At 44.1% G+C, this 16,897-nt stretch overlaps 1 protein-coding gene across 2 annotated transcripts in view; it reads right to left on the reverse strand.

The window, feature by feature from the left end:
- The window catches only part of acap1 (ArfGAP with coiled-coil, ankyrin repeat and PH domains 1), a 56,795-nt gene that overhangs the window by 25,310 nt on the left and 14,588 nt on the right, over positions 1 to 16,897 (reverse strand). For both annotated transcript variants that reach the window (XM_068023626.1, XM_068023627.1), the window contains 7 exons: positions 16,146 to 16,199; positions 12,385 to 12,443; positions 10,906 to 11,089; positions 8,626 to 8,670; positions 7,623 to 7,718; positions 4,470 to 4,544; positions 1,337 to 1,449 (listed from right to left, as the gene is read on the reverse strand). In XM_068023626.1, coding sequence (XP_067879727.1) covers positions 1,337 to 1,449; positions 4,470 to 4,544; positions 7,623 to 7,718; positions 8,626 to 8,670; positions 10,906 to 11,089; positions 12,385 to 12,443; positions 16,146 to 16,199 — 626 coding nt within the window. The remainder of the gene's footprint in view (positions 1 to 1,336; positions 1,450 to 4,469; positions 4,545 to 7,622; positions 7,719 to 8,625; positions 8,671 to 10,905; positions 11,090 to 12,384; positions 12,444 to 16,145; positions 16,200 to 16,897) is intronic.

Consider the following 16,897-nt stretch of genomic DNA (forward strand, 5'->3'; position numbering starts at 1 on the left):
TCCAGTGATGATCCTCAGTCTGTATCCTCCCAATACAGCCATTACAAACCTGACCTACTCTCCCTGTACAGCCGACACACCATTGACCTTTCCTCCCAGTACAGCCATAAAAAAAACCTGACCCACAGTCCCAGTACACCCAGCACAAACCATACCTACAAACCCAGTAAGCCATGCACCCACTGTGGGAGAAAGGTTCAGATTTGGGAAAAACGACGTTTTTTGAGAGACCTAAATGAACGGCCAAAACCAATATGGCAGAACAGCAAAATTGAGAACAGAAAAAGTAAATCAGGGGTGGGGGTGGCGGGTGCATTAAGTGACGGCAAGCTTGAGATTTGAAAGCCTGTCAGCCTTAGGAAGAGGGGAAGATGGAGGGATGTGAGGAGCTTCGAGTCAGAGGAATGCAAGAAATAGGAGTAGGCCTATCAGACCATGGCTGATCTGATCTTGGCCTCAACTCCACTTTCCTGCCTAGTCCCCAACCTTTGATTCCTCTATAGTTCAAAAATCTGGCTATCACAGCCTTGAATATATTCAATGACTCAGTTCCCTCAGGTAACGAATTCCAAAGATTTACAACCCTCAGAAGAAATCAGTCTTAAGTAGAATGAGTTAGAGTAGGAGACAGTGTGATGAATCTTGATTTGAATACAGAATGTATAGAGGAGGAAGAGTGTGTAGAACAGGGGGACTTGGAGCTTAAGAGGAACTGCATAGAATTTACAACACAGAAACAGGCCATTTGGCTTAGCTGGTCCTTGCGGGTGTTTATGCAACACACAAGCCTCCGCCACCCTATCAACATAACCTTCAAATCCTTTCTCCCTCGTGTATTTATCTAACTTCCCCTTAAATGCATCAATGCTATTTGCCACATTCTCACCACTCTTGGGTAAAGAAGTTTCTCCTCAATTCCTTATTGGATTTATTAGTGATCTTATATTCTATGGCTCGTAGTTTTGGTCGCCCTCTGTGCGCCTACCCTATCGAATCCTTTCATATTTTTAATAGCCTCTCAGCCTCCTCTTTTCTAGAGAAAAGAACCCCAGTGAGATAAGTTCAGAGGGTCACTGATTTGAATATTATGGATAAAATAGACACGAAAGGTTGCACTGCAGATAGATGTTGCAAAGATCTGAGGGAACACCAACAGAAAATCTTTTCCATGACCCTATGCAGGGGTGAGTGGGGGGGGGGGGGGGGTGGTGGTGAGAGAGGGCTCTCCCCAGTGATGGAAGCAGGATTGAAGTCTTGGAGGGACTTGGACTTAGAGTAGAGAGTTGAAATGCCTTAGTACATACTTTAAACGACAAGTGGCGGAGGTTTACAGCACCTGTTCCAGGTTTTGAAGGCATTGCTGGCTCGTTTGTACAAGTAACCCTCCATTACAACACCATTTGGGGCCTCCATGTTAAACTCCACCACTGAATCATCATAAAACACATCCTGTGGAAGGTAGAAATCTTTAATTAAACAGGCAAAACTTCAACTGCAACAAATAGACACCCCACCCCCTCTGACTCAATAGGAACAGGAGGAGGCCATTCAGCCCCTTTAGCCTGTTCTGCCATTCTATTAGATCACGGCTGATCTGTATCTTAACTCCATCTACCTGCTTTGGTTCCGTAATCTTTGATAGATTTTTTCCTTCGGTAAAAGTATCATTCTCGGTTTTGACATTTTCAGTTGATCCCCTGGTTCAACAGCTTTTTTGGGGGAAGAGAGTTTCCAATTTCCATTACTCTGTGTGTGAAGGAGCGCTTCCTAACAACACCCCTGAACAGCCTGGCTCTAATTTTAAGGTTTTGCCCCCTTGTTCTGGACTCCTCCACCAGAGGAAATAGTCTGTCTCTATCTACCCTAGCAACTCATTTAATCATCTTCAACACCTCAGTTGGATAAACCCTTGATCTGCTAAACACAAGGGAATACGAACCTTGTCTATGCAATCTATCCTCATAATTTAATCCTTTAACCCAGGTATCTGGTGAATCTGCAGTGCACCCTCTTCAAGACTTACGAAGGTGCGGTGCCCAGAACTGACCAGATATGGTCTAACCAGAGCTTTATACAGCTGTAACATAACTTTCACCCATTTGTATTCCAGCCTCCTTGCGATAAAGGCCAACAGTCCATTAGCCTTTTAAATGATTTGTCCACAGCTGTTGATTTTTTTAATCTTCCAAGGAGAGAGAGTTAAACTTGTAACGTTACGACCTATATGCGATCATATCACAGGGGTGTAGTGGACTAGAACAAAAAGGTGGGGAACCAAAGTGCCAGGGAATTGCCTCATTTGCGGGTAACACACATTTCTGTTGGGTCTGGGCAGGAGTGGGGTGGGAAGGGGAGAGGGAATTTGATTTAGGAAATTCCTGCCTGTTCCTGGCATGAGCTTCATAATAATATTCGAATGACAGCCGAGCATGATAACATCTCCCGCTCCTTTTCAAGTTATTATGTTGCTGCAATGTCACTTCCAAATGCTATCCAGATATAAAGAGTGCCCAGAGTTGCTCGGGGATCAATCATCAAAAGATCTGCTAGCAAGCGGAATTTCATTAAAGGGGTCAAGTAAGAAGATTAAACTAACAGTTTTTAAGGCTGTTACCACACCAGTTTTCTTAATTGTTGCATTTTTTTGCTACTACCACTTAGTGTCTCTTGGACCTCTGCAATAATCATAGAATGATACCACACGGAAGGAGGCCATTTGGCCTATCATGCCTATACTAGCTGTTTGAAAGAGCTATCCAATAAGACCAACTCCCACTACTCTTCCCCCACGGCCTTGCAAATGTTTCCCCTTCAAGTATTGATCCAGTTCCCTCTGAAAGTTACTACTGAATCTGATTCCATCGTCCTTTCAGGAAGTGCTTTCCAGATCATTTATAACAACTCATAAAATCATTAAAAAAATGTTCTCATCTTGCCTCTGATTCTTTTGCAAATTAGTTTAAATCTGTGCCCTCTGGTTACTGACCCTCCTGCTACTGGAAATAGTTTCTCCTTATTTACTTTGCAAAACCTCTCAATTGTGAACACTTCCATAAAAGTCCCTTTAAACTTCTCTGTTCGAGGGAAAACAATCCCAGCTTCTTTAGTCTCTTCACATAACTGAAGTTCCTCATCCCTAGATTTACTAGATTTACTAGTACCATTCTAGTAAATCTCCTCTGCACCCTCTCTTAAGACATTGACATCCTTCCCTAAAGTGTGATGCCCAGAATTGGCGACAATACTCAGCAGAGGCCTAACCAGTGATTTATAAAGATTTAGCATAACTTCCTTGCTTTTGTATTTTATGCCTCTTTATAAAGTCAAAGATCCCTTGTTTTCTTTTTAAACAGCCATATCAGTTTGTCTTGCTACTGTTAAAGATTTGTGTATGTGCACCCACAGGAATCTTTGTTCCAACCCCCCTTGTAAAATTATATCATTTAGTTTATATTACCTCTCCTCATCTTGATGCATCACTTCACACTTTCCTGCATTAAATTTCAACTGCTGGTTTGTTTCCTTCCAGCTCCGTTAGTTAATGTGACCAATGGATTTCCCAGTAGGAATGTCCCCCCATACTGACATTAACAGACGTTTCAGCGCATTGATGCATGTGGAGACTCAAGCTCTCAAGGTAGGTTGTGAATGCAGACCCAATACCATATATAAGTGTGAAGAGTTAAGCATTCTGCTGGTTGGTTCTGCAGGAGCAGCTTAGCCACGGTATGTGTTGTGTTCAGTGCTACTGCATGGAAGAGGTTAAACCCGGCTGATCATCAGCCAGCACAGCCTGACTGGCTACACCAAGGTGGCACCAAATATATCTGCATCCAAATGTGGGGAGCTACCTTCGCAGGTCTAGGTCAGTGGAGAGCTAGGTGCAGAGCTGTGACGTCTGCTGCAACAGCAATTGCAGTCAATATGTCTCGCACAGACAGAGACAGCAGCAGAAGCCCCAGCCCACAGTCTGTGCACAACTACTTCCTGGCCTACCACCAAGCTGGCCTGAGCTGCCATGGGATGTTGCTGAGGGGAAGCCATAACACAAACATATCAAGCAGCACCAGCTCCTGTTCAGCAGCCATTAAGCAAGAATCGGGCGCTGGGCGACTTGCCTCACTTCCTTGCAGAATCACACCTGCAATTAGAGGTTCTGATACCTTCATTTTTATGTCATTTCGTATCTCACTCCCTCAACAACAGTGTGGAGGGAGCTTTGCTCTAAACCTAGCCTGTTCTGTACCCATTCTGGGAGTGTTTGATGGGAAAATGGGCTGGAAATATTGGAGTGGAGAGGAGAGAATCTATCGAGGAGGTAAAATCACCTTCACTCAATGTCACAAAGAAGTAACGTACAAAATAACTTTGAACAGCACTGCTCCCTGCCCAAGTGTGCAGCTCCTTTGTTGTGAACCACTCTACTCTGAGGTATTAATACACAGCCATCTGTTGTGCTAATGCCTCACCTTCTGCTTGATTGCGGTATGCCGCTGCTCCATGTCTCGTTTATCTCGTGCCGAGTTCAGCACAAGCTGATGCAACTGCGGAACGGAGAAACAAAAACACATCATTGAAAACAACACATGAAAATGGGGAATTCATCACCTTTAAAAAAAAAAGGTGCTCCTTCCCTCTGAAGGTGCTGATTCCCGTGGGTTCCGGGTTCCCTCGTACAGGTACCTCACCCAAGGACCCATACTTCATATATTTGTTGACAGGATATTTGACTGGGCAGGGCATCACAGCTGAGCTAAATCCTGCCCTCACCTGATTCCTACACCTGCATAGGATCTACATTATAGAAACAGGCCATTCAAACCAACTGATTCATGTTCCGCACAAGCTTCCTCTCACACGAATTACCTATCCCCAAACTGCCTCCATATCCCTCGATTCATTTCTTCCTCACTTATGCATCAAGCCTCCTCCTTAATCTATCAATACTATCTGCTTCACTTAGTCCGTGATGCAGTGAGTTCCGTATTCTCACCACTCTCTGTGTAAGAGAAATTCCTTCTAAATTCTTGATTGATTTGTTAATGGCTGTCTAATGCCCAGCGAGGGTCACTGGATAGCGATTAGAAGCAGGGACCATGGCTGATTATTCCTCTTTTTAACTCAGAGTCACTGAGACCAGTAGTAATACCCTGGTCATGCCGCAGCAGTCCCACACCAAGCGAGATCAACTAACTCAGCATAGGCCGGGGATGGAACCTGCACTCTTCTTGATCAGTCCCACACTTACAATACTGGAAGTCCCATTGTTCTCCCAGGCTGTTTACATTCACAATCTGTATCTAATAGAAATCAGCACAAACTCAGCGAATGATGTTAAAAGTCGTAACCAGATCTGCTTCCCAACATCAAAACAGGAAAGTATATGTTGCTGGGACGCTGCAATTTACAGAGAAGAATTCAAGGAAATTATTGAAAAATATCAAATCATGGAACTTAATTAGAGGAGGAGGCGAGGCTCAGCTCCCTATTTAGTGAGCAGTTTACAAATGTTAGTGACTCTTTTTCGAAATTTTCCCTCTTCCCTCTTCAATCACAGGCAGAAGGATCTTTTAATGTGCAAGATTTTCCCTAATATGTTATAATATCAGGTAAATACTACACAATAATTCTGCTCCGAGACTGATAAAAGAAATAATTTGCATTACTATAGTACCTTTCACAACTTCAGGATGTCTCAAAGTGCTTTACAGCCAATGAAGTACATTTGTAGTAGTCCCGTAGGGGCAGGGTCAGTATCCATCCTTTGTTGTTGCTGTGTTTGTGGCAGCCAATTTGAGCGCAGTTAGTCCCACAAACAGCAATATGATAATGACCACTTAATCTATTTTTTAATGATATTGGTTGAAGGATAAATATTAACCCAGGACACGGCGGATTATTCCCTTCCCCTTCTTCAAAATGGTGCCATGGGATCTTTTACGTCCATCTGAGAGGGCAGACAGGGCCTTGGTTTAGTATCACATCCAAAAGACGGCACCTCTCTCTGTCAGTGCAGGCCTCCCTCAATACCGGAATAAAAACAAAAAGTACTGGGAATACTCAGCAGGTCTGGCAGTATGTGTGCAGAGAGAAACAGAGTTAACGTTTCAGCTCTGTGACCCTTCATCAAAACTGATGAAACGTCATCAACTTGAAACTTTAAATCTGTTTCATGTACTCCACATATGCTGCCAGACCTGCTGAGTATTCCCAGCACTTTCTGTTTGTTTCAGATTTCCAGCATCCGCAGTATTTTGCTTTTATTCCCTCAATACTGGCATTGGGAATGTGCGAGTGGGTCTTGAACCGATGATCTTTTCTCGGAGGTGAGAGTGCTACCCACTGAAGCAAGGCTGACACCACAATAACACTGACAGTTAGAAAACACACAACCATTTCACAAACAGCAACAACAAAGGATGGATACTGACCCTGCCCCTAGCCTGGATCAGCCTATTCCTGATTCAGAAACATGATGATCCGATACTGCTCCCAGTCATACTGTGGACTTCTTGGCTATGCTTCCCAACACTTGTCCCTGTTCATTGCCTTGCTCCAAGAAGTGCTGAATCCCTGGGACTAAGAGTTGCAGGAACATCCTGTTGTTTTAAGGAGCCAAGACTGTGATTGCAGCCCAGTGCGACTGCTTCCTGCCTGTCTCATGCTGTGGATTGTGAGCAGGCAGATAACAGGGTGACCCCGGGAGGACAAATCCAGCACAGTTTGTTCAAAGTCAGCAAAAAGAGGGCAAATGTTCAAGAAACAGGGAAACAAAAATCAAGCAACTCTATTTCTCTCTCTCTCTCTGTCTCAGCCCCTGTATGTCAGTAGGTGTGGCTATGTCTCTCTGCCTCTGTGTCCATCTAGAGCCTCTTTCTGACCAACTCTGCCCCCTACTGGATTATTACAAAGATACGGAAATTGTCTGCAGCAGGCAGTTATCCCCAATCTTCTCACCATACAATTCCAGGTTCCTCATCTGCATTCAGACAGGAAGCCAGCTCAGTTAAGCGCCTTGGGACATTTTACTATATAAATGCAAATTGTTGTTCTACGCCCCACACTGACTGCTGCGCTCCAAAATAGGACGCATGTCTTGAACTGGGACAAAATACGGGGGAAGAAAAAGAAAGAGCTTCTGTGATATATATTTCCACCCAATTAATGAGCTGGGAGCCAAACCCATGTTGATTTTAAGAAAATCCAGACCAGAGGGCCCAGCATTGTGCTCACAGTCCATCAATTTCATAGTATCCTACAGCACAGAAGGAGTCCATTCAGGCTGTACATTGTGCCTGTGCTGGCTCTTTGAAAGAGTTATCCAATTAGTTGTACAACCACTAATGACAGTCAGACACACAGAAAAAGAGAGACACAAATACACATGCACGCAGTGACAGAGAGAGTCACATAGAGTGAGAGTGAGAGGCATACACAAAGAAAGGGACAGACAGATCTGGATAATAACAGATATAAACAGGTAATCAAACATCTGCTGGTGGGTGAGAGGGAGTGTGAGGTAACTACAAAGCAATTCTATTGCTGAAACACCAAGAGCAAAACACTGGGACACACCACACAGGCAGTGTGACAGACCATCAAAGGTTTGCTCCATACCATACCTGCTCTGCGAGCTGCTTCTTGTAAGCATCGAGGCTCTTGAGTGTATCATAGCCCTGAGTGAAGAAGCTGGACTGTGCATCCATGAACGACACCATCTGCAACCAATCAGATCGAAATTCAGGCAGCACAGGAAACAACAGTCTGAGACACCACTAAAGGCCAAAACGTATTTTTATAATAAAATAATTGATGCACACTTGACCCAGTAAGTGTGGGCACTACCCATCCAATGTGGTACTGAGCCACAGGCACACCACATTGTTCAATCCATGTTCTGTGCTGATACCTGATCTCAGTTGGAGTGCTACAACAGGCCTCAAAGCCCCTTGTTTAAGATCTGAAGGGAGAAAGTAACCATACTTCCAATGGCCAATCATTATCCATTGACTCCTGTTGGATGAAGGTGGGAGCTGAGCTGTAATTTCACTGACGTGCACTGTATATGAGGATGGGTGAAGAATGGCTGCCTGCATGCTACAGGGCACCTGTGGAACTGAGCTACTGCACGGTTCAGAGCTCAAGGATTAGGAAAGTCTTTCAATCAAATACTAAGGCAGAACAGTGGCGCAGTGGTTAGCACTGCAGCCTCACAGCTCCAGTGAGCTCCAGTGACCTGGGTTCAATTCTGGGTACTGCCTGTGTGGAGTTTGCAGGTTCTCCCTGTGTGCGTGGCTCCGGTTTCCTCCCACAGCCAAAGACTTGCCGGTTGATAGGTAAATTGCCAGTTATAAATTGCCCCTAGTATAGGTAGGGGAATATAGGGACAGGTGGGAATGTGGTAGGAATGTGGGATTAGTGTAGGATTAGTATAAATGGGTGGTTGATGGTCAGCACAGACCTGGTGGGCCGAAGGGCCTGTTTCAGTGCTGTATCTATAAATAAAATAAATAATAAACTGTTGACCGAGGAGCAGGCATGGTTAGAGAGTAGTAGTCACACAGCCCCAAGGACCTCACCCCCTCCAAAAGTTGGGTGAAGGAGTAAAGTCAAAAGCATACTCACAAACTGTAACATCTCATTCTTCTTCTTTGCTTGAATAACATTTATCTAGAAGAAAAAAATATAGCAAAGAACATCAAAATGCAAAAGTAAAAATGAATCGATGGTTAAGTGCAGGTTAGATGCAGAATAAAGCTCCCTCTACACTGTCCCATTAAACACTCCCAGTTACACCAGGAGTTTTCCACTTGCTGCATATATAAGTTCTTTCTCAGATTCCCCCTGCATCTCTTTCCCAAACCTTCAATCTGATGTCCTCTAGTCCTTGTACAATCAGTTAATGGGAACAGTTTTTCCTTGTCTTAACTTAAGGACAGTGGCGCAGTGGTTAGCACCACAGCCTCCCAGCTCCAGCAACCCGGGTTCAGTTCTGGCTGCTGCCTGCGCAGAGTTTGCAAGCTCTCCCTGTGACCATGTGGGTTTCCGCCGGGTACTCTAGTTTCCTCCCACAGCCAAAGACTTGCAGGTTAATAGGTAAATTGGCCATTATAAATTGCCCCTAGTGTAGGTAGGTGGTAGGAGAATGGTGGGGATGTGGTAGGGAATATGGGATTAATGTAGGATTAGCATAAATGGGTGGTTGATGGTTGGCACAGACTCAGTGGGCCGAAGGGCCTGTTTCAGTGCTGTATATATAAATAAATAACTAAGCCTCATAATCTTGTACCCCTCTATCAAATCTCCCTTCAATCTCCTTCGCTGCAGGGAGAACAACCCCAACTTTTCCAACCTAACCTTGTAACTAAAATCCTTCATCCCTGGAACTATTCTGGTAAATCTCGTCTGCACCCTCTCAATGGCCCTCACAACCTCCCTAAGGTGGCTAGAACTGGAATGAATACTCTAGTTGGGGCTTAACCAGTGCTTTATAAAGTTTCAGCATAACTTCCCTGCTTTTGTTCTCTTTGACTTAATTTATGAAGCCCAAGATCCCATATGCTTTGCTGACCACTCTCTCAATATGTCCTGCCACCTTCAAAGATCGACACACATGCACCCCCAGGTCCATCTGTTTCCACACACTCTTTAGAACTGTGCCATTAAGTCTATATTACCTAACCCTATCCTTTCTGCCAAAATACATCATCTCACACTGGTCTGTGTTAAATTCCATCTGCCACTTGTCTGCCCATTCTACTAGTCTTATCTATGTCCTGTTGCATGCGGTTTGTATCATCCTCACTGTTTGACAATCCTCCAAGTTTGGTGTCATTGGCAAATTTTGAAATTCAAGTCTGTGTTCCAAGATCCAAGTTATTTATATATAGCAAAAAAGCAGTGGTCCTATCCCTGACCCTTGGGGAACACACTGTCTATCATCCTGCAATCTGAAAGAAACAACCGTTTACTACAACTCGCTGTTTTCTGTCCTTAAGCCAATTTTTTATCCAATTAGACACTGACCCTCCTATTCAATGAGCCTCAATTTTGTTAACCAGCCTTTTATGTGGTACTTTAACAAATGCTTTTTAAAAATCCATATAGTGACATCCACCGCATTCTCTTCATCAACCTTCTCTGTTACTTTATTAAAAAATTCAATTAGAATAGTCAAGCATGATCTGTCTTTTACAAATCTGTGCTGGCTATCCTCAATTAACTCAAACCTCTCCCTCTCCAAGTGCCGGTTGATATTCTTCCCTGATGATTATTTCTAAAACCTATGCACCACTGATGTTTAATAAACTAGCCTGTAGTTGCTAGGACTATCCTTACACCCTTTCTTGAATCAGAGTGTCACATTTGCCACTCTCCAATCCTCTGGCACCTCCGCCACATCTAGGAAAGATTGGAAGATTATGGCAAGCCCTTCCACTAAGCAGCATGCGATAGACAGAGCTAAGCGATCCCACAACGAACGGATCAGATCTAAGCTTTGCAGTCCTGCCACATCCAGCCATGAATTGGTGGAAAGATAGAGAAAAACATTTTCTTCTGGTGGGAGAAGCCCAGAAAAGGTGACATAACCCTGACTATAAGATAAAGTGTGAATTAGAGCGAGGTGTTCAGGGATAATGTCAGGAAACATTTCTTCACACAAAAGGGCACTGGAAATCTGGAGCTCTCTCCCCCAAAAAGGTGTTGAGGCTGGGGGTCAATTGTAAACTTCAAACCTGAGATTGATAGATTTCGGATAGGCAAGGGTGTTGAGGGTTACGAAACCAAGATGAAAATGGAGTTAAGATACAAATCAGTAGTGATTTCATTGAATGACGGAATATGCTCGAGGGACTGGATGGCCTTACTCCTATTCCCAGAAGGGAATGTTCGGAAGAACCCCACCTGGAGTACGTAATCCAGCGATATGTAGCGGAAAGACCTCCGAGCCGTCAGGAGGGCATTGGTGGCTTCATCCACCTCATGCTGTTTCTTGGGGGGTGCCTGAGCGTTTCTATTCAATGCATTCTCCAGGTCCTCACTGCTTTTGTCAAAATGTTTCTTTGTGTCCTTGAATTTCCTCACATCCCTGAGACAGAAAACAAATGAACAAAGTTATTTGGGGGCTGAAGGAAAAAAGTCACCTGGGGCTGGGGTTGGAGGTGGGGGGAACCAATAGCATCGCGATGGGTGTCAGGGTGGAGGGCCTGTCGCTGCCCCATTGCCAAGTGATTTTCCTGGGGGCGGTATAGGCCACAAATGGCCTTCCCGTCCACAGGGGCAATCTTTGCCCCTCAAGCGCCCTGACTGGGAAACACACAACACACCTCCCATGACCTCCCCTCCTCCTGGACTTTACAACCACACCCCTACCCCACCTTGCCGGGGCCTTCCGGCCTGGCCCCGGTGACCCCGCCTCACTTATCTGAGGTCCAGGGGTCTGGTCCCAGGGCCGAGGTCTCTGCAGTACCCAATGCTGCTGAGCTGCCAGCCCTGTGATTGGCTGGCAGCTCTTGGAGGTGGAATTCCCATCTTTAAAGGGACAGGAATCCCGGCGCCGGAAACTACGCCTCCGGAACAACGGAGGATCGCACCTGGAGGGCGGGGGGGGGGGGGGGGAAGGGGGTTCAAAATGGCCGAATCGGGGTTTTCCCCCACCCCGTTGCAGCTCTGTGCCAGGAGCGTCACCTCCTACACAAAATCCAGGCCCTCATTATCAGGAAGAGCCACTTTGACAACACCTCCCCCTCACAACACCCCCTACAACACCCCTCACTGGGACACTTTACTAAGTCGGGATACTATATAAATGCAGGTTTTTGGTGAACAGCTGTTGATGGAATTTTTTTTTTAAACTCGAAGCAGAACTTTTCCAAAACTGTGATTTAACAGAAACAACATTAAAAAAGAGCAGATTTTGCGTGATTACAGTACTTGAATTACTTTACAGCATCGAAACAATATAACTTCCAAACTACAGTCATCCTTCTAACTTGGATCATGTATTTGTGAGGATAAGCTTTACATGGGACTGATCTTCACAGTCATCCCCCTCATCTCACAGCACATGTAATGGCTCAACCAAGAAGGAAAAGATCTGATTTTAATAAAGTGGCTGGGCTGGGATTCCGATACAAAAACGGAGAAGACAGAGAAGGACACAGAAAGAGAGACAGCCAGACAGGGAGAGATAGATGGATACAGACAGACACAGGCCCAGAGGTAGATACACAGACACAAACCTGTGAACAAAGTGAATAATTGGACACCTACTGTCATACGCACTCAGACATAAACCTGTGCACACACCGTGTAATTGGACACTTGCTTTCATACGCACACAACTACAAATTCACCAAATAGGATGCAGCACGATGTACTCACTCCTTGATGAAATTATACAGATGCTGTTTGACTGATTTCTGTGTCATGTCAATGAGTGTCTGAAACACACAAGAAACAATAAACTGAAATGCTGGTGAGAGGAGCAAGCTGGAACAAAACACCAGTAGATCCCTTGTACATTCCTCATTGTCCCTGATACTTCTGTGCAAATTATATACTTTGACAACTAAGGATTCTAATTGCAACAGTACGTGGATATAACAAGTCATGTACAAACCCTGAAAAACTACTTTTTTGCACATCGAGGCAAGCAATGTCAGTGTTGGAGTTTGAAACAACTTTTTTGTCAGCACCAAGCACTCCCATGGCTAGAATCCAGTAATGGACTCTCATCACTTTTTTCTCTCCTTGCTTCTTCCTCTATCTCTCAGCCTGTTTTCCATTCCCTCTATCCCTTCATATCTTCCTCTCACAATGTCCCTCTACCTCTTTCACACTCTTCCTCCCTCTTACACACTATTCCTTTCTCCCTCCCTCTTTCACATACATGCTTCCTTTCTCTTTCTCATATAGCATTTATAACAAGTTGGATGAGTTGACGGCACAGATAGAAATAAATGAATATGATTTGATAGCTATCACAGAGACATGGTTGCAGGATGACCAGGACTGGAGTCTCAATGTTCAAGGATATTTGACGTTCTGGAAGAATAGGCAGAAAGGAAAAGGAGGTGGGGTAGCTTTGTTATTAAAGGAAGGGATCAGTGCAGTTGTGAGTAATGATATAGGTGTAATAGATCATGATGTAGAATCAGTTTGGGTGGAAATAAGGAATAGCAAGGGAAAGAAATCACGGGTGGGAGTGGTCTATAGGGCCCTGAAGAGTTGCCTCTCTGTAGGACAAGCTATTAATCAGGAAATAATGGAGGCGTGTAAGAAGGGAACTGCAATTATCATGGGTGATTTTAATCTGCATGTAGATTGGACAAATCAAATTGGCAAAGGTAGCATGGAAGATAAATTTGTAGAGTGCCTGAGGGATTGTTACTTAGAGCAAAACGTTGCAGAACCTACCAGGCAACAGGCTATTTTAGATTTGGTAATGTGTAATGAGGTAGGATTAATAAGAGATCTCGTAGTTAAGGATCCTCTAGGGGGAAGCGATCATAACATGGTAGAATTTCAAATTCAGTTTGAGGGAAAGCAACTCGGGTCACAAACCAGTGTCTTCAACTTAAACAAGAGCAATTAAAGAGGTATGAAGAAAGAGTTGTCTAAAGCAGGCTGGGAAGATAGACTAAGGGGAAGTCAGTAGATGAGCAGTGGCAGACTTTTAAGCAGATATTTCATAACATTCAGCAAACATTTATTCTGGTCAGAGGGAAGGACTCGAAGAGAACGATGAACCACCCATGGCTAACAAAGGAAGTTAAGGAGAGTATCAAATCAAAAACAAAGGCGTACAAAGTGGCGAAAACTAGTGGTCGGCCAGAGGATTGGGAATTTTTTAGAAACCAGCAGGGGATGACTAAAAAGCTAAAAAAGAGAGAGAAAATTGATTATGAGAGTAAATTGGCAAGAAATATAAAAACAAACAATAAAAGCTTTTACGGGTATATAAAAAGGAAGAGAGTAACTAAAGTAAGTGTGAGACCCTTAGAGGATGAGACTGGGGAATTAATAACAGGGAACAGGGAAATGGCAGATAATTTAAACCAATATTTTGCATCAGTCTTCACAGTGGAGGACACTATAAACATCCCAACAATAATAGATGAACAAGGTATAAATGGGAGGGAGGAACTTGTAACAATCTCTATCACGAGGGAAAAGGTGCTGGACAAACTGATGGGACTAAAAGCAGACAAGTCGCCAGGACCTGATGGCCTGCATCCAAGGGTTTTAAAAGAAGAGGCTGCAGAGATAGTGGTCATAATACACCAAAACTCACTGGATTCCGGTAGGGTACCAGCAGATTGGAAAACCACTAATGTGACGCCCCTATTCAAGAAAGGAGGGAGACAGAAAGCAGGAAACTATAGGCCAGTCAGCTTAACATCAGTCATTGGGAAAATGCTAGAGTCCTTTATTAAGGAAGACATTTAGAAAAACATAATGAAATCTAACAGAGTCAACATGGTTTTATGAAAGGGAAATCATGTTTGACAAATTTGTTAGAGTTCTTTGAGGATATAACAAGCAGAGTGGATAAAGGGGAACCAGTAGATGTAATGTATTTGGATTTTCAGAAGGCGTTTGATAAGGTGCCACATAAAAGGTTATTGCACAAAATAAGAGCTCAGGGTATTGAGGGTAATATGTTGGCATGGATTGAGGAATGTCTAACACACAGAAGGCAGAGAGTCAGGATCAATGGGTCTTTTTCAGGTTGGAAAGCTGTAACTAGTGGGGTGCCACAAGGATCGGTCCTAGGGCCTCAACTATTTACTATCTATATTAATGACTTAGAGGAAGGGACAGAGTGTAGTGTATCCAAATTTGCTGACGATACAAAAATAGGTGGGAAGGCATGTTGTGATGAGGACACAAAGAATCTGCAAAGGGATATAGATAGGTTAAGTGAGTGGGCAAAAACTTGGCAGATGGTGTTCAATGTGGGAAAGTGTGAGGTAATCCACTTTGATAGGAAGAATAAAAAGGCAGATTATTAATTAGATGGAGAAAGACTACAAAATACTGCAGTACAGAGGGATCTGGGTGTTCTTGTACAGGAAACACAAAAAGTTAGCATGCAGGTGCAGCAAGTAATTAGGAAGGTAAATGGAATTTTGGCCTTTATTGCGAGGGGGTTAGAGTTTATAAGAATGGGGAAGTCTTGTTACAACTGTACAGGGTGTTGGTGAGGTCACGCCTGCAGCACTGCGTACAGTTTTGGTCCCCGTATTTAAAGAAGGATATACTAGCATTGGAGGCAGTTCACAAAAGGTTCACGAGGCTGATTCCTGGGATGAAGGGGTTGTCTTATCAAGAACGGCTAAACAGGTTAGGCCTTTATTCATTGGAGTTTCGAAGAATGAGAGGTGATCTTATTGAAACATATAAGATTCTAAGGGGGCTTGACAGGGTAGATGTTGAGAATATGTTTCCACTAGTGGGGGAATCTCAAACTAGGGGACACAGTTACAGAATAAGGGGACACATTTAAAACTGAAATGCAAAGTAATTTCTTCTCTCAGAGGGTGGTGAACCTCTGGAATTCTCTACCTCAGACAGTTGTGGAGGCTAGGTCACTAAATGTATTTGAGGAGGAGGTAGACAGACTTTTGAAATCTCGGGGAGTCGAGGGTTGTGCGGAGCAGGCCCAAAAGAGGAGTTGGGGCCTGGGACAGATCAGCCATGATCTTATTGAATGGTGGGGCAGGCTTGAGGGGCTGAATGGCCTACTCCTACTCCTATTTCTTATGTTCTTATGTTCTCTTGTCACTCTTTCTCCCTCTCCGCCTCTGTCTCCATCTTACTCTGCCTCATTTGGTGACCGGTTGCTGTCCCTGTTTTGCAGCCCCTGTGCATGTGGGCTGTATGGGCTCCTGAAGTTGCACCCACGCATTGTTGCATCTGTTCAAACATCATTAGTCCCATTTCCACCCTCTTGTCTAATAAATATTCAACAGCGTCTGCAGCTAATGCTATCTGGATCTTGGTTGGACACTGACTGGACAGTGACCGGAGTTGGAGGTGGCTACAAATGGGAAACCATGTCTTTCACTCAAACTAACGCCAAAAAGCGGAGGGGAGGCGGAATGGGTTCAATCCAAGAGACATTCAATGCTATTACTCACCGCATGATATTCAACCATATTATTCAGACTGCTTGAAAACTTCTCCAGACATCCCTATTAAATAAAGAGCCACAGATCAAGAGAAATGCTCAGAATGGGGGAGAGACAAAGGAGCCAGTATCTCACTAACACCAACTGCTAGCATTATGTGGTGCTGATTTATCACACGCAGCGACAGTTTGATAAACAATGCACAGAATGCACCCTCCAGATCTTCCAATATGTTGGACTCACGGACGGGGAATTGGTAGGCGCTGTACTTGTTTTTCATTTGTAGAACGAGCACATTGCCTACTGATTTCGGGGCTTTACGTCCCGTGCCCTATGCACCCCCGAAGGAAGCTGAATGAAAAACTGAATTCCCTCTCTAAACCTCTCTGCCTCTCTTTCCTTTAAAACCCTACTTAAAGCCAACCTCTTTGACTGATTATTTTGGTCACCTGTCTGAATATCTGCTTCTTTAGCTTGGTATCATTTTTATCTGAAGTTCCACGGGATGTTGTTTCTGCATTAAAAGCTCCATATTAAAGCAAGTTGTGGCCTGGTTATAAAGCAAAGTCAGGATTTGGCTGTGGTGCCTTCCATGAAGAATAGCCTACTGATATTCTCACACTATAATAGCTTTATGGGTGATGCAGATATGGAGGAGGGGGATAGTTGTCATTCATCGTGCCATCTCCCAGCAATAGTCATTGTTTCAAAAAGAGGATGGAAATTGGGTGGAGTGGATTCCTTGGAGCTTTGAAGGTCAT

This window comes from Heterodontus francisci, chromosome 48, assembly GCF_036365525.1.
Source record: "Heterodontus francisci isolate sHetFra1 chromosome 48, sHetFra1.hap1, whole genome shotgun sequence".
NCBI lineage: Eukaryota > Metazoa > Chordata > Chondrichthyes > Heterodontiformes > Heterodontidae > Heterodontus > Heterodontus francisci.